The 21,443-nt window shown below is 40.1% G+C and overlaps 1 protein-coding gene across 1 annotated transcript in view; it reads left to right on the top strand.

Moving 5' to 3' along the window:
- CSMD3 (CUB and Sushi multiple domains 3) overlaps nucleotides 1–21,443 on the top strand; it is a 2,043,988-nt gene that overhangs the window by 847,206 nt on the left and 1,175,339 nt on the right. Inside the window, exon 12 of the mRNA XM_030189879.1 lies at nucleotides 17,617–17,720. Within this exon, the coding sequence (XP_030045739.1) occupies nucleotides 17,617–17,720 (104 nt within the window). The remainder of the gene's footprint in view (nucleotides 1–17,616; nucleotides 17,721–21,443) is intronic.

The raw sequence follows: 21,443 nt of genomic DNA, 5'->3' as shown, positions 1-21,443 counted from the left end.
CATCTAACCCCCACAGGAAGTTGCATAGCTGTGTGACCTCTCTAAGTAATTCACATCAGAGGTCACAGAGTAATCACAGAGAAAAGATTGCTGACAGGCAATGCATGTTAAAATACAATACATTCCAACAAACCCCTTCTCATGCATAACTGTCATGCAATTATTTATTCATACAAAGTCCAAGCTTTATACGCAGATTCACAAAATGTTCTCTGGGTAACGGTTTGGTCATGATGTCAGCTGTCATCTCACTGGTGTGACAATAGTGTAGACTGATGACCCCTTCTTTTGCCAACTCTCGCACGTTGTGGTATTTCGTTGCGATGTGCTTGGTGCGTGACTGAACCTTGTCATTCTGTGACAGTCGGATGCAGCTCTGATTATCTTCCATTATCTGGATTGGTCTCTTTTCAGCTATTCCGAAATCCAGCAAAAGTTTTTCAATCCACATCAGTTCTCTGCACGCTTCCGATACGGCCACGTATTCAGCTTCTGTAGAAGACAAACTCACAATACTTTGTTTATGACTGGCCCATGAAATGTGTACATTTCCATACATAAACACATATCCACTTGTGGATTTATAATCAGAATGATCCCCTGCCCAATCTGAATCACAGTAACATATTAGTTTTGGATTACTATTGGCTGAAATCTTTAATTTACAATCAATGGTACCCTTTAAATACCTTACCATCCTTTTAACTGCAGTCCAATCTGATTTGGTAGGTGAGCTGACCCTTCTGCTCAAAATTCCTACTGCATTTGCTATATCAGCCCTGTATGTGGTAGCTAGATATAAAAGCTTACCTATGGCTGATCTATATTGGATGTTATCTGGTAAAGGTTCTCTTACTGTTTCATCCTTCAGAAAATCAGTGATCATGGGAGTGCTTACAACTTGGGCATCTTGCATACCTAAACTTTCAATAAGCTCATTTATTTTCTGCTTCTGGCTTAGAAGATAAGAACCATCATTTTGTTTCTCAATTTCTATACCAAGATAGTATGACACATTACCCAGTTCTTTTATCTCAACATTGAGGTTTAAACACTTTACAATGTCCTTGTACTCTTGCTCACTTTTGCTTGCAATGAGCAGATCATCAACAAAAGCTAAAATGTATGCATATTGTCCATTTGTGCACCTAGTGTACAAACATTTATCTGCTTCACCTTGCTTAAATCCTAAATTTGTCAATATTTCATGCAATTTTTCATTCCAACATTCTGCACTTTGCTTTAATCCATAAAGACCTTTGTTTAATTTACACACTAGCTGTCTTTGTTTTGTATTTATGAAACCTGTTGGTTGTTCCATGTACAAGTCTTCAGTTATTTCTCCATGAAGAAACGCTGTTTTCACATCAATGTGGTTGACTTGCATGCCTTTTGAGACTGCAATGCTCAGAAGTGTTCTGATTGTCGTGTGTTTCACTACAGGTGCAAACACTTCATCAAAATCTTCTCCATATTTTTGAAGATATCCCTTTGCCACTAATCTGGCTTTATACCTTTCCACTTTTCCTTGTGCATTCCTTTTTAACTTGAATACCCATTTGCATCCTATAGCTTTCTTGCCAGGAGGTAGTTTTGTAAGAATCCAAGTATTATTTTTATCCAATGCATCAATTTCTTCTTGTGCAGCTTTACGCCATTCAGCAGCTTCTTCTGCTGGCATTTTCTCAATCTCATCCCATGTTAAGGGCTCTTGAGCTTCTGCTGACTTTGTTAGGTAAGACAGTCTTGGGGGTGGAACACCTTTGTTTTCCCTGGATGAGCGTCTGACAACAGGTTGGTCCGACCTTTCCGCATCCTCTAAATCTGAGAGTACTTCTCCAATTGATTCCCCTTCTCCAACTGTACTGTCTTCTTCAATGATCCTTTCTGTGTCTGCTTCCTCTGCCTGTTCCTCGTTAGATACAGATGAGTTGCTTTCAGACATCTGCCTTGGTATGGCATTTATATACACTGGCATGTCTATTATGGTTCTAGTTTCATATTCTGGATGATAAGGCTCATCTGGGATAATCCAGCCTTTATCAACCCTTTTGTTTTCATCAAAATATGTAACATGTCTTATGCCAACAATGCCAGTTTTCAGATTCAAAATTCTATATCCTTTGTGTCCTGGAGCATAGCCAACTAAAATGCCCCTTTCTGTTGTGGAATCTAGCTTATGCCTTCTTTGCTTTGGTTCATGAGCATATGCTGTACTTCCAAATGTTCTTATGTGTGACAGGTTTGGCTTCCTACCATGCCATGTCTCATGTGTGCGCTCAGCGCCTTTAGTTGGCATTCTGTTTTGTAGGTACACTGCTGTGAGAATGGCTTCCCCCCATAGTCTTTTAGGGAGATTGCTATCTGACAGCATACATCTGGTCATTTCCACAAGTGACCTAAATTTTCTCTCTGCAACAGAATTTTGCTCTGGTGTATAAGCTACTGTTGTGATATGCTGAATGCCTTCTTGTTCTAGAAATGTGCGCATGCTTTGTGAAGTGAACTCACCACCATTGTCGGTCTGAAGAACCTTTGGTTTTCTTTCAAATTTATTGCTCACCATGGCTACGTATTTCTTCAGCATGTCTGTGACTTGACTTTTCTCTTTCAGCAAATAGGCCACACAATATCTAGAGAAATCATCCAAGAATATTAGCACAAATCTGTTATTTCCCAATGATGGGATATTAAACGGTCCACATAAGTCACTGTGTATTAAGTCCAGCACTTTATTACTCCTATTTCCTGTGTATGCAGGAAATGAGGGTCTCACACCTTTTTGAGTAACACAGTCTATGCATTTCTCCATTTTACCAGCATCTGCACTTATCTGAATGCCGGTGGCCAGTTGCTTACTGTAAAGATCCTGGATCACCTTACAATCACGATGTCCCAGGCGGCGATGCCAGATTTCCAGACTACATTTACCATCATTCTTCCTTACTTGCGCCATATGTGAGGCTTCACCTGAAATGCTCAGTTTATAAACATCATTATGCATAAAAGCTTCAGCATACACTTCATCATTTTTAGAGATTGTGCACTTACTGTTTTCAAAATGAATCACAAAACCCTTCTTATCTAATGTAGATACACTAAGCATATTGCAAACTGCTTGGGGAATATACAAGACATCACTTACAGGAATTTCTTTAACTTCATTAGACACTTTGCATTTTAAGAATCCAATACCTTTTGCTTGGATCTTAGCAGTCCCTGCGTTTGCAGTTTTAAGAATACCTTCCTCTGGACACATTTCCTGAAAGAAATCTTTACAATTGGTTAAATGGCATGTGCTCCCCGAATCCAAAATCCAAGTACTTTCATTTGAATTATTATTTACCATAGTCAAAGATTTTTCTGCCATTAGAAAGCCCTTGTGTTTATCTTTGTCCTTCATACATTTCCTGGTTTGAAAATTCTTTAGTTCCATTGGCTTAGGTGAGCTAGAGGGAGTGTTTTGTGTTTCCTTACACCATTTAGATACATGTCCCTCCTTTCCACATGAGTAGCAAATCAGCTTGCCCTTGGGTGGAGTTTTCCCAAAGCTCCGCCTTCCTCTGTTCTTTGCCAAGAAATTTGTTTCATTTCTCTCTGACTTGCTTTGAGAACACATCTCCTCAGAATCATTTATTATGCATTCCTGCCTTAGTTTTGATGTTGTCTGTTCAAAAGATTGCCCTTCAATGGCCTCATTTACAGACCTAAAAACATCAAACTTCTTTGATAGTGAGGTAAAAAGAAATGCTCTTTTCAATGCATCACACATGGGAATTCCAGAAAGTTCTAGCTTTTGAAATGAAGACATAAGATGCATAATGTGATCATTACATTTACTTTTATCCCTTAATTTGGTTTCATTCAACTCTGCTAACCAAATTGGTTGCTGCTTTGCATATGTAGTTGCATACATAGTTCTCAGTTTATATAAAATGTCCTTTGGTGTATCTTTTCCCTCCACTAATATGGCTTGTTTCTCTGAGAGAGCTTCCAAAAGCATGCACTTCACATAATAGTTTGCATTGTCCCATTCAGCCATATTTTCAGCTGTTCTGTCTTGGTCTAAGCATATATTTAATCTTTTTGCTCGAAGGAGACATATGAATCTTAATTCCCACTGCCGATAATTAAACTCAGTTAATCTAGGCACCTTGAGAGAATAGAAAAATGGTGAATTTCTTCCCTCAGCCATTTTCTTAGCCTTCTGTCTGCTGTGTGGGGGGAGAGAGAGACAGACTGAATCTTTCCTTTAAAACTTAAGAGAAAAATGTGGCCTTTTTTTCTGCCTGGTAATATTTCTCTTCTTTTTCAATTCCTGGACCCTGGGCCCATAACCCTTTTGTTGGATTATTTGTAGTAAATAATTAGCAGATTTTAGTACACACAGCTTCAGCTTTAGAAATGTTAATTTCTTTCTTCATCTCTCTCTCATTCACCCCTGAATAATTCACTGCTGAGTCACTTTAAAGTTGAAGTAACAAAACATCTGTTTACTCACAGTTTGTAGTTAGATTATAATCAGACAGGCTTTTATATACATATTACTATACATTTGTATTATCAGCTCCTTCCATGTGCTTAGATGGTAATGGATGCTCACACCACCATAGATCCTCTCAGGTTAGGAGAGATCATGAGCTCCATGTGCTGCATGTGCTGCATCTAACCCCCACAGGAAGTTGCATAGCTGTGTGACCTCTCTAAGTAATTCACATCAGAGGTCACAGAGTAATCACAGAGAAAAGATTGCTGACAGGCAATGCATGTTAAAATACAATACATTCCAACAAAGGATATTTAATTATATTCTTATAAGTCAATGCTCTACATGTAACCTGCCTTTGGGTAAGTAATAAATCCTATAATTGAACCTGTCTCTAATTCTCTTTAATTCTTACTTATGGGGAATTTGTTACAATATATGAGATCTGATATAGGCAAGGAAAAAGGTTAACTAAAATAAAATAGTCCTTCTGGGTCTACCTGGGGAAGTACACATTCCTAGGAAGACCCCTGACAGAGTTGGAAGATCATAGTAAAAAGTTACTCTATGAACTTCTACTGTAGTGGGTGACATGGGTGGTCCATAGTTAATCAGTTTTGAATGGAATTCAAAGGGTTCAATGATTGGAGTCAAATGGAATTGGTACCAGCCTTCCCTATAAATTTAGGGCATATAAGACCCCATTTAATTCATTTGGTGACACCAACGTGATTTGAACACGCAGCCTTCCCATATATTAAATAGGAAGAAGGAAGTCCAAGCGACAGCCGGCATGGTTAAAACGTGAGGTGAAGGAAGCTGTTAGAACTAAATGAAAATCCTTCAGAAAATGGAAGAAGGATCTGACTGAAAATAATAAGAATATATAATCCCCAATAATACCACTGGTATGCTAAGGATCAAATAAGAATAACAAACCAGGGTGTATAATGCCATAAATCAAGAAGGATATAATAAAATTCCTCAGCACCCAATGCTAAGTACTTGATCAACTGAAAACAGTATATGGCTGTGGATAAGACAGAAATACAAAAGATGCCACATGTATCAAGAAAAATAACAGGAACAATTCTCAGATGAATAACTCACCCAAGCAGAATGCCACCCTAGGGTCAAAGGCTATTCTTAGAGGGTGGATAAGCATCTCAATCTTTGAAAAGCTCCTTATTGACACAATTATTAATTATTCTTTTTTGTATATCAATTTAAGCACACTCTGTGCTCCAAACTATTTTATATGTACTTATACTCACACCTAAGCCATACACTGTGAACAGAAAATGTATTGAAAAGGATAATCTTGACAATCTCTATTTTCTCATTTATAACAATAATAATATGTGCTAACATTTCCCATGTCCTCCCATCTATGAAAAGCACACATAAACAATGTATATACTGTACAGCTAAACAAACAATCTTGGTAATGTCTATTTACTCATTTATAACATTAATAATATGTTCTAACATTGCCCATATCCTCCCATCTTTAGAAGCACACATCCACAATATCTGTACTATACAGCTGAACTGGCTTATTAAATTAACTTATTAAGTTAGAATACTTCTTTTCTCCATGTTATTATGAGGGGCATTGTCAATATGACGTCTAAGTCCGACTTTGGACGTATTGCAAAAAAACATCCAAAACCTGAATAGGAAAGAAGGTAATTAAAAAAAAATGATAAAAAAAATGTAAATACTGTTTAGGACAAGGTTTTGTGATTTGGAAGTTTTATTTTTTGGTCCATTTTTGAAGAAAAAAAAAACCATCCATGTGCAAAATGCACAAAGTCAAGCGTTTTTAGCAGTTTCTTGAACTGACCCACATTGCTGCACAATCAAAGTTGTCCAGGAAGCGCGTTCCATAGCCAAACCCCACAATGGAAAAAGCAAACTAGAATCAATATAATGAACTCTGGCTACTGTGTCCAAAGTTAAGCGCATCATGACTGTCGTGGACAATATGCATGAACAGATTGAGCAAGATAAAAGGGAGTCCCCAAACATAATGCTTGATGAATCAGAATCAGTGCTTTATAACAAATTTGAAAAAGCTCAGGAAGCCATCTAAATCACAGATTATGCACATCTAAAACATGAACAGTTCTTCGAAAATAAGCACCTTAGTATCATCAAAACAAAACAAATTCACATTAGTGTACAAAATATTTAATATAACACTCATCTAAGAAACTCTGTCCAAATAATGCTGCTGGAAATCTGTGTATACACCTGATGATCAGGATGTATCTAGGTAAAAGCCGCCCTGCCTAGATAAATCCAGTTAAATTGGGCCCAATAAAAACACATTTGTCATCTTATGTTATATTATCTTGCTTATTCAGCCTGTTTTTAGATCTGTATATTTTATTTCTGAATTAGATTAGGGTGATGAATGCTTTTTGATGTTTCATTTGATGAAATGTATTGAGTAAACTATTTGTGTAGTTCTATCTATTTGAAAACAGCAGATATGTGGAGATGGCCTTGAAGTCATCATCTTAAATATAAGTTGTGGAAGGGGGTGGTGGAAAATCCATTACAACTATCAGCAGCTCTTTTAACCCATATGTCTGAAAAGGTATTTATCAGTGTACCAGTGTCTTTTTTTTTCTTCATTTTGCAGTTCTTTATACTGTACTGTAGCTGAATCTGACCTTTGGTCCCTGGAAGTGCTTGGTCACAGCAATTCTTTGTTATCTGTTTTTTTTTTTTTTGCAAACATTTTTTTCCTCTCTGTAGCAGTAGTGATTACCTCTAGAGTTCTCTGAACTTCTGCATCATAAAATAATATGCGTTATGTTAAAATGAAATGAATATTGTTAATGGGGACAATATTCATTCAGTTTCTTCAAGGGATATTTATTCTTCCATAGAAACAAAGGAGCACAGCATATGGCAAATGATCAGGGCTGTACAGTACATTTTATCTGTGTGCCATATTATAGATTCTGTTTGAGCTCAATATTTTCATGCATAAGGATCACCTGTGTTCATCCAATGATTTCTTAAATTCTGTTATCTTTTTTTAAAATTGGTTATACTGCTTCTACCAAGAGGCTATTCAATGCATCTGCCTTTTATTTTCTCCATGTATATATGTTGTGGAAAAAGTTCTCATTTTAAAACATATGATTTATGGTTATGGTTTATTCAAACTTTTTAGACCGCTCAAGTTGCCTTGGCAGAATAAAGCGGTGTACAGGCTAATAAAATAGAAAACAGGAAAAGAACGCCATTAATGATAGGAAAGATAAATACTCTCACAAAGAAAGAGAGAAAAACACAGAAAGGAGACCGAGGAGAAGCAAAATAGGATAAAGGAAAAAGCAGAGGACCTCTAGTTGGTGAACTCCACTTAATCGGACACTTGAAATGCCTGCCCAAACAACCAAGCCTTCACATTGGTTTTGAAAATTGTGAAGGACGATTCTGTGTGGAGTGGGCGGGGAAGATTGTTCTATGTGTGCATGTCATCACAATTAAATCATTTTTAGCCAGGTCTTTGTATTCCAGACAGGGTGATCCTGTCCTGCAGTTATCCGAAGCACCTTCATGGATGTGTAGTCTTTCTTTTATTGGAGCAATTAGAATTACTGTGCAAACTCATTTATGTCAGGATTTGATCAGTCTGTCCTTAAAATAAGGAATCGGCTGGTCACCTTAAGCACATGGCTAGGATTGATTGATTGTTAATTGTACTTTGTATGACTACTAGGGGTGGGCAACGTCGCAAAATTTAAATCAAAATTAATCGTGGTCTTAAAAGTTTTAATCACACGATTAATCGCACCTCTGGGCAGGATGGCTTGGTATTAGTAAATTACCACTGTGCAGACTGTTTTTAAATATGCTGAATATAATGAGAAATTGCATACGCACACTTCCTTCCAACAGCATGTTGCTCCCCTTCCCCCCAAAGGTACCTACCTATCTCCTCTTCTGCTGCATCCGTTCCCCGTACATACACCCAAGTCTCTCCCCTTCTGCTGCTAAACCTATTACCCCTGACACACAGAGAACCATTTCTCTGCTGCCGCCGCCCACATGCTATTTGCAACTGCCATTGATGCCTTCCCTCTGCTACATTATGCCAAGGTGAAACGGGATAGGCAGGGGAGAGAAAGCAATTCTAGGCAGCAAAGGAGAGTTAAAAAATTTGATCAGGATTAAAAAATTGAATCCTAGTTAAAAAAAAAGCTTTTTTAAAAATCACATTAATAGTGCACTAACCCCAGGATTCTATATAGCACACCTAGTATTCCGTGTGGAAATCGAAATGTATTCCATAACAATGTGCATGGGTTAATTAGCTTAACAAGCCAATTAGCATTGATAAGAACACTTAAACAATTATCAGCACTGATTGGCAATAATTGGAATTTACATGCATAACTCACTAACGACTATCCAGCTTATTTTCAAAGGAGATCGCCGGCCATCTTCCGACACAAATCGGGAGATGGCTGGCGATCTCCTGAACCCGGTCAAATCGGTATAATCGAAAGTTGATTTTTGGCTGGTGCCAACTGCTTTCCGTCGCGGAGCCTGCCAAACTTCAAGAGGGTGTGTCGGTAGGGTAGTGGAGGCGGGGGACGGGACGGGGCGTGGTTATGAGATGGCCGGCTTCACTCGATAATGGAAAAAAGATGGCCGGCTCTGACAAGCATTTCACCGGCTTCACTTGGTCCATTTATTTTTAGGACCAAGTCTCAAAAAAGTGCCCCAATTGACCAGATGACCACTGGAGGGAATTGGGGATGACCTCCCCTTACTCCCCCAGTGGTCACCAACCCCCTCCCACCCCCCAAAAAAACAGAAAACAACTTTTTTTTCCAGCCTCTATGCCAGCCTGAAATGTCATACCCAGCTCCCTGTCAGCAGTATGCAAGTCCCTGGAGCAGTTTTTAGTGGGCACATTGCACTTCAGGCAGGTTGACCTAGGCCCATCCCCCCACCTGTTACACTTGTGGTGGTAAATGGGAGCCCTCCACCCCCCCCCCAACCCCACTGTACCAACATGTAGGTGCCCCTTTCACCTATAAGGTCTATGGTAATGGTGTAGAGTTGTGGGGAGTGGGTTTTGGGGGGGGGGTTGGGGGGCTCAGCACCCAAGGTAAGGGAGCTATGCACCTGGGAGCTATTTAAAATTTTTTTTTTTTTTTAGAAGTGCCCCCTAGGGTGCCTGGTTGGTGTCCTGGCATGTCGGGGGGACCAGTGCACTACAAACGCTGGCTCCTCCCACGACCAAATGCCTTGGATTTGGCCAGGTTTGAGATCGTCGGCATTAGTTTCCATTATGGGCGAAAACCGATTGCTGGCCATCTCAAACCCGGCCATCTTTGACATTTGGCCGGGCCCAACTGTATTATCGAAATGAAAGACGGCCAGCCATCTTTTTCGATAATACAGTTCGGGACTGCTTTTTGCGGCGCCGGTCAAACAGATGGCCGGCCATATAGATGGCCGATACCGTTCAATTATGCTCCTCCATGTTTACTAAGGTGCGCTATGGGCGTGTTAGCATTTTTAATGCATGTAAATGATTTATGCACATTAAATGCTAACGCACCCATAGAAATGTATAGGCACATTAGCATTTAATGTGCCTTAAATTTAAGGGCAAATTAGAAACTCTAACGCATCTTAGTAAACATACCCCTAAGTGTATTTTGAAACGCACTGCACCTAAATTCTAATGTGCGCATCCAAAAGGGTGCACCTATGGGTGAGGAAATGGGCATTTCATGAGTGCTCCAAACATTTACATGCATTGTTATTGAATATGCCCCTCTGCACATAAATCTAGATGCAAGTATTTAACCCACGTTTTACTTGGAGTAAATGGACATGCATAGATTTAGGCGCAGGAATAGCCCCTATGTGCATTCTATATATTGTGCCTATATTTATAGTATACACTTAGGCAATCATTTGTTACAGCATGGATTTTCTAGGTGCCATATATAGAGTAGTCCTATATGTCCACCCCTAATGACTTCTGGCAGACCTGCTGCATATTTATTTAAGCTGATCCCCTGGGTTCTTAAGGGGTCCTTTTACTAAGGTGCGCTGAAAATGGCCTGCGTTACTGTAAGCGCATGTTTTGGACACATGCAGATCCATTTTTCAGTGGATCTGTAAAAATGCCTTTTTAAAAATTTGGCCGAAAATGGGTGTGCAGCAAAATCAAAATTGGCACACGTCCATTTTGGGTCTGAGACCTTACAACCACCCATTGACTTAGCAGTAAGGTCTCACGTGTTAATTGGGTAGTAATGGTCTATGTGTGTCAAATGCCTTTTACCGCCTAGTAGCATTGCACGCCAGAAAATAAAAATTATTTTCTGGTGCACGTAGTGGAACGAGTCAAAAATGAAATTACCGCCTGGGCCACGCAGTAGTTGGGCTGTAATTTCATTTTTGTCACACATTGGGTGTGCGTAGGCACTTACGCAGCTTATTAAAGGGCCCCTAAATGTTGCAGAAATGGTCAGTAAATTTGAGATTTTTTTCTGACATAAATGAGTCAGCTGTTGAGTATTGACCCAATATGCTGTTGTGAGAAAAGTTGTGGTTACTCTTCCTACTAAAATATAATTTGGTTAAGAACAATATTGAAAGAAGTCATCCAATCTGAATTTACAGCAGCAGTCCTTGAACTCGGGGGACCTATCAGCTGGAAAAGCAGGCTGAGGCAGAGCACGTTATTAAAGAATCCTTCATCTCATATGCCACTGTTAAGAAAAACATTGGCACTCATGAAGGAAAATAAATGACAAGAGAAGATGACAATAAAGAAAGAAGTTACCACAATGATCTGGAACAAACAGAAAGCACTGACCTTTCTGAATTAAAGAGCTTCATTTAAAGACTCCTGACATCTCTCCTCTCCCTGATAGAGACAGAGAAAATCCTTTTTGATAGAAAGCTTCCTCCTAATCACCCCTAAGAGAGATTGCCGTTCCTCTGCATTACATCAAGTTAAAGAAGGAGAGGGATAGATCTTGGACTGACCTTGAGCTGGAAATTGAGCACAATCCTTAGATCAATTTAAGATCTTCATATTTTATTATTTTATGCCTGTGTGTTTCTCACTCGAGCAAACTACATTCAGAACTGAGAGCTCATTGGAAGCTGTCTTTTTTTAGAAATATTGTAATTTTACACTGGCTTGAAGAAAGTTATAGTTTATGGAGATCGAATATATCTTTTATATTAAATAATCAAATTGATATTGTTTGTTTTTTTCTTGTTAATGTTAAATTCCATTAAAAGGCAGGAGGAGGATTTTGTTTCTGGAATAGCAAAACGTTTACTAAATCCATCAAAGATTTTTTTTAATACTATGTTAAAAACATGGTCACCTTTAATTTTATCTTATTTTTATTTTTATTAACATTTTTCCTATTGCATTCATAATGGAATATGTTATTGCAGCTAATACGTAGACTGCAAGATACCTTACTTTTCTCATTCATTCTTCTTAAATTGTATATAATCATTAAGGAATTGATTTACTAAAGTGAACTACTGCATTAGCATGTGCTAATGCATATTAATACAAGTTATTTACCAAAGACTTGATTTTATGCATTGGGGCCTAGAGGGGCATAATCGAACGAGGAGCCCAAGTTTTCCTGAGGGCGTCCTCGCAGGACGTCCTCGCAAAGGGGCAGGGAAACCCGTATTATCGAAACAGGATTGGCGTCCATCTTTTGTTTCGATAATATGGTCGGGGATGCCCAAATCTCCACATTTAGGTCGACCTTAGAGATGGTCATCCCCAGTTTTCAGCAATAATGGAATTTGAGGACGCCCATCTCAGAAATGACCAAATCCAAGCCAGGTCATGGGATTTATCTCCACCCGCTCCACACCACTCAGGATTTTGTAGAGCCGTCCGCAGCTTAGTAAAAGGGCCCCAAAATAACTGTTGTCTCATAGAAGGCATAATTTTGTGTAGAAGTTTTTGAATAGTCCATTTTATAAAATATATAAGCCTTCATAAAATAGATGAAGCATATGTGCAAATTTGTCTTTCTTGCCTAGACGTTATTCTCCGCATCAGTTAGATCCCTTTAAAAAATGACCTGTAAGTGGTTGATATTTATAACCTGGATAGTCAATGCTGATCATGTGTGGCTCCTTTTGTATGACTGCCGACACAGAAGTTAACTGAGCACCAGCTGATTTTAAGATCGGTGCCTGCTTAACACAACACTTAAAGTTAGGACAGCTGTCCTAATTTTACACAGTTACTTACCTGGTTAGCAGACTGAAAATTGCTGCTATCCAGTTAAGTTTTCTCTCTGCCCCCAGACCATCCAGAAAATGGTTTCAGCCTGACCAGTTAGAGGGGATATTCAGCAGCACTATCCAGTTAAATGCCGCTGAATATCCCAGACTGCCACACACAAGCGATTTAACAGCCAGGATCCTCCCCTGGTCATTTAAATCACCTTGAATATTGACCCGCCTAGTGCAGCGGGCTTTGATGCTGGTGAACTGGGTTCGATTCCCACTGTAGCTCCTTGTGACTCTGGGCAAGTCACTTAACCCTCCATGGCCCCAGGTACAAAATAAGTACTTCTATATAATATGTAAACCACTTTGATTGTAACCACAGAAAGATGGTATATCAAGTACCATCCCCTATAGAAAATACAAGCAGTTGCATTGAATAGCTTCAATATATGTATTTCCATTTGGATATAATTTTAAGTTTTATATGTTAGTGCCAATACGTCCAAACTTCTATTTTCAAAACCCATTTTAAGACAGTTTTCTATGCATTTCATATGCAGTGCATCCAAATCACAAGGGGGCATGCTGGGGGCAGGATTTGGGCATTCCCAAAACTTGGAATTTGTTTCTGCCATCATGGAACAACACACAAATGTCTAGGGCTAAATATAGACAGTTTAGTCTAGACCTGTTTCAATTTTGATTAAGTCACAAAAAGTGCCCTAAATGACCACTGGAGGGATTAAGGCATGACCCCCCTTACTCTCCCAGTGGTCACTGACCCCCCCTCCTACCCCCAAAAGATTTAAAAGAAACAGTACATACAAGTCTCTATGACAGCTTCAGATGTTATGACCAGTTCTATTAGAGCAGCAAGCAGGTTCCTGGAGTAGCCTAATGGTTGGTGCAGTGCACTGTAGAGAAGGGAACCCAGGCCCATATCCCACTCAAACTGTTACGCTTGTGGTAGCAAGTGCGAGCCCTCCAAAACTCACCCAAAATTTACTGTACCCACATATAGGTGACACATGAAGACATAATTGTAGTGGTGTATAGCTGAGTACAGTAGGTATTTGGTGGGTTTCCAATGGCTCACCATACAATATAAGGATATAATAGTGAGATGTGCACCTGGGACCTTTCATGTGAAGTGCACTACAGTGCCCCGTAGGGTGTCCCACCGCTCTGTTGGGATGTTTGTGTGGCCAGTGTTCTAAGAATGCTGGCCTCCCCATACGTCCCAATGGCTTGTATTTTTGCATTTTTCCCTTGGACATTTTTTTTTTCAAAAATGGTCCAAAAAGATAGTTGCACTGAGCACAAAAACATCTAGCAAATTATGGCCATTTTTGAAACAAAACGTTGGACATTTTTCTACTTTGAAATTGGCCATGTTCACTACTGGATTTTTGGATGTTTTGCAGAAAATGTCCAAAATCGGATTTAGACGTATCGAAAATGCCAGATAGTGGTGAACACATAACTCATCTATCCTTTTATTTTGTAAACATATTAAAATATCACGATACCTAACTCAATAAACAGCCAAATATTATCCATATGAAAAGGGGAAGGACTAAGGAAGAAGCAGTGTTGGCACTGGAAACTACCTATATTGGACAGGATTCTGTATAGGTTGCCCAAAGTTAGGCACTCAGTTTTGTGGGTGGATCAAAGATCTGTGCAAAGTAATTGGCTAAACCGGTGATAACAATCAATTGGCAGTCATGAGGAGTTAAACGTGAATCTGCCCTTCATCCCATTCTTTCACATGTGTGACTAATTTTCATAAGAATCCTTTTACTAAGGTGTGTTGAAAAATGGCCTGCGTTGGTGTAGACGTGTGTATTGGACACACGTAGGTCCATTTTTCAGCACACCTGCAAAAGAGGCCTTTTTTTTGGCCGAAAATGGATGTGCGGCAAAATGAAAATTGGCTTAGCGGTAAGGTCTCAAGCATTAACCTGGTGGTAATCATCAGCGTGTATACAATGCCGATTACTGCCCAGTTACCCATGTGCCGGAAACTTTTGCGGTGCGCGTAAAAATTGAAAATTACCGACCGGACCATGCGGTAGCCGGGCGGTAGTTCAAAATTGACACATGTAGGATGCGCGTACGCACCTATGCGGCTTAGTAAAAGGGCCCCATCGTGTGCAACTCCAAAGGACGTGTGACTATGGGAGGGAGCATGAGCAGGTCAGGGGTGTTCCCAGAATTTACCTGCATTTCTGTGCCAGATGACCAGATGACCACCGGAGGGAATCGAGGATGACCTCCTGTTACTCTCCCAGTGGTCACTAACCCCCTCCCACCCTCAAAAAACATATTTTAAAATATGTCATGCCAGTCTCTATGCCCACCTCAGATGTCATCCTCAGGTCCATGAAAGCGCATGCAGGTCCCTGGAGCAGTTTTAATGGGTACTGCAGTGCATTTCAGACAGGCAGACCCAGGCCCATACCCCCCCACCTGTTACATTTGTGGAGGGAACAGTGAGCTCTCCAAAACCCACCACAAACCCACTGTACCCATATATAGGTGCCTCTCTTCACCCGTAAGGGCTATGGTAGTGGTGTACAGTTGTGGGTAGTGGGTTTGGGGGGGGGGGTAATTGGAGGGCTCAGCACACAAGGTAAGGGAGCTATGTACCTGGGAACAATTTATGAAGTCCACTGCAGTGCCCCCTAGGGTGCCCGGTTGCTATCCTGGCATGTCAGGGGGACCAGTGCACTACAAATGCTGACTCCTCCCATGACCAAATGGCTTGCATTTGGCCGTTTTTGAAAATCGCCGAAAGTCAGAAACGTCCATGTCTAGGGACGACCAAATCTAGGGACGTCCAAATTTAAGGATTTGGATTTTGAAACGAAAAATGGACGTACATCTTGTTTTGAAAATACGGGTTTCCCCACCCCAGATTTCACTATTTTGCAAGGACGTCCAAATCACAACTTGAACATCTCTTACGAAAATGCCCTTCCATGTGTCACAATGCTGAAACCCTGAAAATAAAATTTATAAGCTTTTAAACATTTGTTTGGAGAGAAAATATAAATGAATTCTTAATATCTGAATATTTAAATATAAATCTAATATAATAATTTGTTCCTCCAACATTCCAATGTCTCTGGCTGCGTTTGTAAGCATCTCCTGACGTCACTCTCCCACAGTAGAACCCTGCGTGCCTGACGTCAGGAGATGCTACAATTCCAAGCCAGGAGGTGGGGAGCGCGCAATCAAAACAAACAAGACAGGGCTGAGACGTGGGACCACCTTTAGATTGTAAGTTCTCTTGAGCAGGGACTGTCCTTCCCCTTGTTTAAACTTGTACAGCGCTGCGTAACCCTGGCAGCGCTATAGAAATGCTAAGTAGTAGTAGTAGTAGGGAGCACGGAACACGTTAGCCGCTACAGCAATTGAGCAACAGCCCACGGTTGCGACTGACAGCTGAACCGCTTCAGGCTGCCTTTGCTTTGGCTTCAATTTAAGCTGTTCCTCTGTTCCCGCCCTCATTTCCTGTTTCCGGAAGGGTGGGACCACAGAAACAGCTGAAACTGAAACAAAAGCAAAGGCACTCTGAAGTGGCGTCCATCCGTGCTCCCCTTCACTCTTGACGGTGCAGCATGCTCCCCTTCACTCTTGGCGACACAGCAACAGGTAAAAACTTTTAACAACAGGCAGCAATAATGAAGGGGAGAGCCTGCAGCACACGTCCTGCTTGCAGTCCGAGGCCACAAAGACCAACAGTGGGTGGATGGGACAAGAGAGGGAGGGGAAGGGGGTCAAGGGATGAGAGGGGGAAGGGGGTCCTGAGACCAGAGAGGTAGGGGGTGGAAGGGGGTCCTGAGACCATAAAGGGAGGGGGGAAAGGGGTCCTGAGAGAGGGGGGAAGGGGGCACACACTCACTCACTGTCTCTCACATACAGTCTCTCTGACACACTCTCTCTCTGTCATACACACACAAACAGTCTATCTCTCTGTCTCTCGCTCTGTCTCACACACACACACACTCACTCTCACACAAACATACACTCTGTGTCTCACACACTCTGTCTCTCTCTGTCTTACTCATTCTCTCTCTCACACACACACTCCGTCTCTCACACACACTCTCTCTCACATACACACTCTCTCTCAAACATACATACTGCGAGGAAAACCTTGCTAGCACCCGTTTCATTTGTGTCAGAAACGGGCCTTCTTTACTAGTGTTATAATAATGTTGTCATTAATGGATGACCATTAAAAAAATATACCATCTGGGCACTTACCACCACCTACTTTGTGGGCAGTAAGGATATCTCTGCATTAACCAGTTTGCATGGTAATTTAGATATGCTAACTGATTGGTGCAGGAGAACCCATTCTCTGCCCCAATATACCTTTTTAAAAAAATAAATAGAAACATTTTTTAGCGTGCGGTTAGTGCATTTTGAAGTTACCGCAGGACAACTGAGCGCATCCTGTGGTTCTCAATTTTTAATTGCGTTAGGGACACGTTAACACCTAACACAGCTTAGTTAAAGTACCTCTTTGTCTCCCAGGGCCTAACTCTGCTCCTTGGACCATTCAGAATTTGACTGGCTAATAATGTCTAAATTCAGCCATTCTGTCCAGTCAGTTTTCCTGCTTAGTTGCTTATACCCATTTGAAAATTTATGTTAATAAGGTTTGTGCTTCCCATTAATCATTATATTCAAGAACTGATGATCAACTGTCTTCAGGACAGGTTTCTATTTAAAATTAATCTTTAACAGGTTAAATCTTTATATTTGCCTTCTAATTGTTACAGAAAGTTATTATTTTATCATATAATTTAATAAATATGTATGTATATGTTTAATTTTGCTATTAGGTTATTCAAATAAATTTTGAAGAATTTGACCTAGAAATTGGTTATGACACTTTGACAATTGGTGACGGAGGGGAAGTTGGTGACCCTAGAACTGTGCTGCAAGAGTAAGTTTATATCCTATTACTATTTTTTGTCCTTCTTGGTTCTGTTCTATTCATATTTCCTACTCTTTGTCTTTTCTTTCCTGATGGTACAAACAGGCACAATTTATTTGAATATATTTGATATATCATATTTAAAACCATAAGGAATAGCAAAGCAGTGCACATTTCAAAATTTCCTTAGGATGGGAGCCGAGACAAAAAATGTGAAAAGAAATTGGAAGGGTACATTCTCACTGGGCCCAGGACCTGGGGAATGCAGTTTCTGGCTGATAGGGTACAAATTATATCGCAATGATAGAGTGGATCAGATTGAAGGGGGAGTTGTGCTATATGGTAAAGAGGGGGAACTGAGTCAAACCAAATAAACATCCTACATGAAACAGAGAGCAGTGTGGAATCTTTATGGATAGAAATTCCAGGTGCGAAGGGAAGGAGTATACTGGGAGGGCTGTACTATTCTCTGCAAGGACAGAATGAACAGACAGATGAAAATATGTTTACAGAAATTAGGAAAGCTGGCAAATTGGGCAATATTATAATAATGGCTGATTTCAAATATTGACTGGATAAATGTTACATCAGGGAGTGCTAGGGAGGTAAAATTTCTCAATGTAATAAATGACTGCTTCTTGGAGCAACTGGTCCAGGAACCAATGAGAGGAGGAGCTATTTTAGATCAAATTCTTAGTGGAATACATGACATAGCACGAGATGTAATGGTGTTGGATCTGATGGGAAACAGTGATCATAACATTATCATTCATTCATTCAAGTATTTATATACCGCTTAGACCTAAGTGGTTTATAGTTTCATTTTAAAGCTGATATCTGGAGTGAAGTCACTAAGGAAATCTATTATAGCAGCTTTTAATTTTCAATTCCCTCTTTAACATATAGCGCAACAACCCCTTCAACTTCCATCCCTCATACTCATGGCACTCTGAGCATTCATATATATCTATATCAGAGTATATCTATAGATATATGTGTGTGTGTATATATTTAATGATGACAATGTCTGTTGAGAACATTCTGTACTATTAAAAGAAAAATGAATGATTTTGCAGCTATCTCATTCTTTGAACATAGACCCCCTAATTTTATAAAAGTCGCTAAAAATTGCATGCACAATTTGGGCACACTCCCCAATTTGCACACATAATTTAATTAAATAATGAGCTAATTAGCACCAATAGTTGGCTTTTTAACATGAAATTATTGGCACTAAATAGATTTAATTAGAACATATGTGCATAAATTTAGGTGTGGGATCCACGCCTACCTTTTAAGTGTGAGTTGAAAAAGGAGGCATGGAATGGGAGGGTCATGGGCAGAACAGGGGCATTCCTTACATTTACATGCATTGTTATAGAATAAGGGGGGATCTGTGCCTTATTTAGTCATGTACATTTGCACTATTTTTCAATTGGTGCAAATGTACATACCTAAAGTTATGCGGAATTCCCGGACATAAGCAATATTCTATAAACCGCGCCTAACTTTAAATGTGGCTTATAGAATGGCACTTATTTTGGTGCCATATAAATAGAATTTTAAAAAAATCCAAAAAAGTCATAAGGTGGCAGAAGAACGTTTTTCTCTCAAAAACATCCAAGTTGTGATTTTTGACACCCCGATTTTATTCGTTTTGCTCCACAGTTTGTCCAAATTTCAATGTGGCATGTTGGAGATGTATTTGGGTAGGACTTGGGTGGGGCATGGGCAGCACCAAAAGACATTCAGAGGAATTAAGAGGGTGAAAATTACGAAGAATTTAGAAGATATACGATTTTGGAGTAAATTATTTTGTGGACAATTTTGCTTATTAAGTGGAGTAACAGTGGACTCATCTTTTCACAATGGAAAGTTGTTGATATCGGAATGATACAAGGTTGTGGACAACTTTAAAGTGATTGAGTTTGTGGAAATGTAAGCACTGGATTTGTGAACTATTATATCGAGTGCATATCAGCTGGTACGGTTTACCACTGTTGGACTTAATTGGCAAATTTGCAAAAAAAGCATAAAAAACATATATGTGTATTACAGTACTTGAATAATGTGATGTATAAGTTATGTATGTAAGAGTGAAGAATGAATGGTTAGTTGTGGGTTTTTATAAAATATGAACAATAATAAGAATTTGTAATAATATGTAATAATGAAATAAAGATTTATAAATAATAATAGTTGTAGTAGAATTTGCTTATATATATATATATATATATATATATATATATATATATATATATATATATATATATATATATATTGTGATAAAGTCACCTCCAGGATAGTTGGGTTAAGGCAGTTTCAGTCTGAAATACAAGTCCCAGAAGGCATTGCAGGCAAGGAGCCAGAGGGGGAGATGAAGAACCCGGACTGGACTCCTAGCTGCAATCAAGGAAGACATGGGTGTAAGCTGGCAGGTTGTGTAGAGTGGCTGCCACTAAGCGGAGAGTTAGGAAACCTTGTGTGCAGGAGCTCATCATTGGTCTCATTAGTCTAATGCTTCTCAGCTGGTTTGGGTGTGAGGAAGCTAATGGAAGGAGAATGATTGGTGGTGGTAGCAGAAGCCAGGGATTGATTAGGCAGGTGGGAAGGAGTCCCAGCAGTGGAGTTCAGTTCAGTTCAGGAGAGAGAAGCAGAAGTACTTGCAGGCTGAAAATCCTTGGGCAGGGAGGTCCCTAAAGTACTGAAGCAGGCTGAGATTCCTTGGGTGAGAGGAAGTCCCAAAAGTATTGAATTCACTGTGAAGCTGATGCAGGGGAAAACCCTTGGGTAGAAGGAGTCCCTAAAATATTGAACTCTCCTGAAGGTAAAGAGGATAGAAGGTAGAAAATGCTGCTTGGGGACTGAACTGTGATGATGAACTGAAAGAACTGTTTGTCTTGGGAATTGAATTACTGTTTATTGTGGACTGGATAAAGAGCCCAGACTGGAGCCTGTAAGCCTGTATTGAATCCTGGTATGTGCTATGCTGCTGTTGGAACTGTGTACTAGAAATCTGCATGGAATAAAAGTCCTTAAGATTGAAGTTACTGGTGGGCATCTATTTCTTCATTGTACCGGGAGCCTGTGGCTGGAGGAGATTGTTCTATCCTTGGCTGCCACAATAAAGAGAAGAGACGGGTGTCGGTGGTGGCAGGGTGGCGTATGAGACTCACAGCCACTGCCAGGCTTGGAAAGTCATCGTGACCGGGTAAAGCACTGCGAAGCCCCCCCCCCCCCCCCAGATGCCGCTCCTAAGGAGTGCCATCTGAGGCCCATGCCTCAGGTAGCCTAATGGTCAGGCAGCCCCTGTATATATAGAGAAAGAGAGAGAGAGAGAGTATTAACAAGCTCTTAACTATCAAGAATTAGTGTTCACAACCAATTATTGATGTTAATTTGCAGCCATTAAAATTTGTGTACGCATCTGGCTGCATACTGTTCTGTAAGGCAGGGGGCCTAACTCCTATAGCACGTATCTCAAAAGGGGGCATGGCCATGGGAGGGCAACAGGAGGGGCATGGGCATTCTGAAACATTATGTGCGTAGTTAAGCACACCTAACTTCGGCACCGACATTTATATCAGGTTTCAGCAGGCTTAAGTCTGCTGCCCAATGGGAATCATCAGCACTCTATGCTATTTAGTTTTCAGAACTGATTTTTGAATTCTATTTATAGAATTCCCCCTATAGATTATATAATGCTAGAAATTTACATGCAAACTTGACAAA

This window comes from Microcaecilia unicolor, chromosome 1, assembly GCF_901765095.1.
Source record: "Microcaecilia unicolor chromosome 1, aMicUni1.1, whole genome shotgun sequence".
NCBI lineage: Eukaryota > Metazoa > Chordata > Amphibia > Gymnophiona > Siphonopidae > Microcaecilia > Microcaecilia unicolor.
Note: the sequence above shows the minus strand (reverse complement) of the source record. Positions and strands in the feature narration are given on the sequence as shown.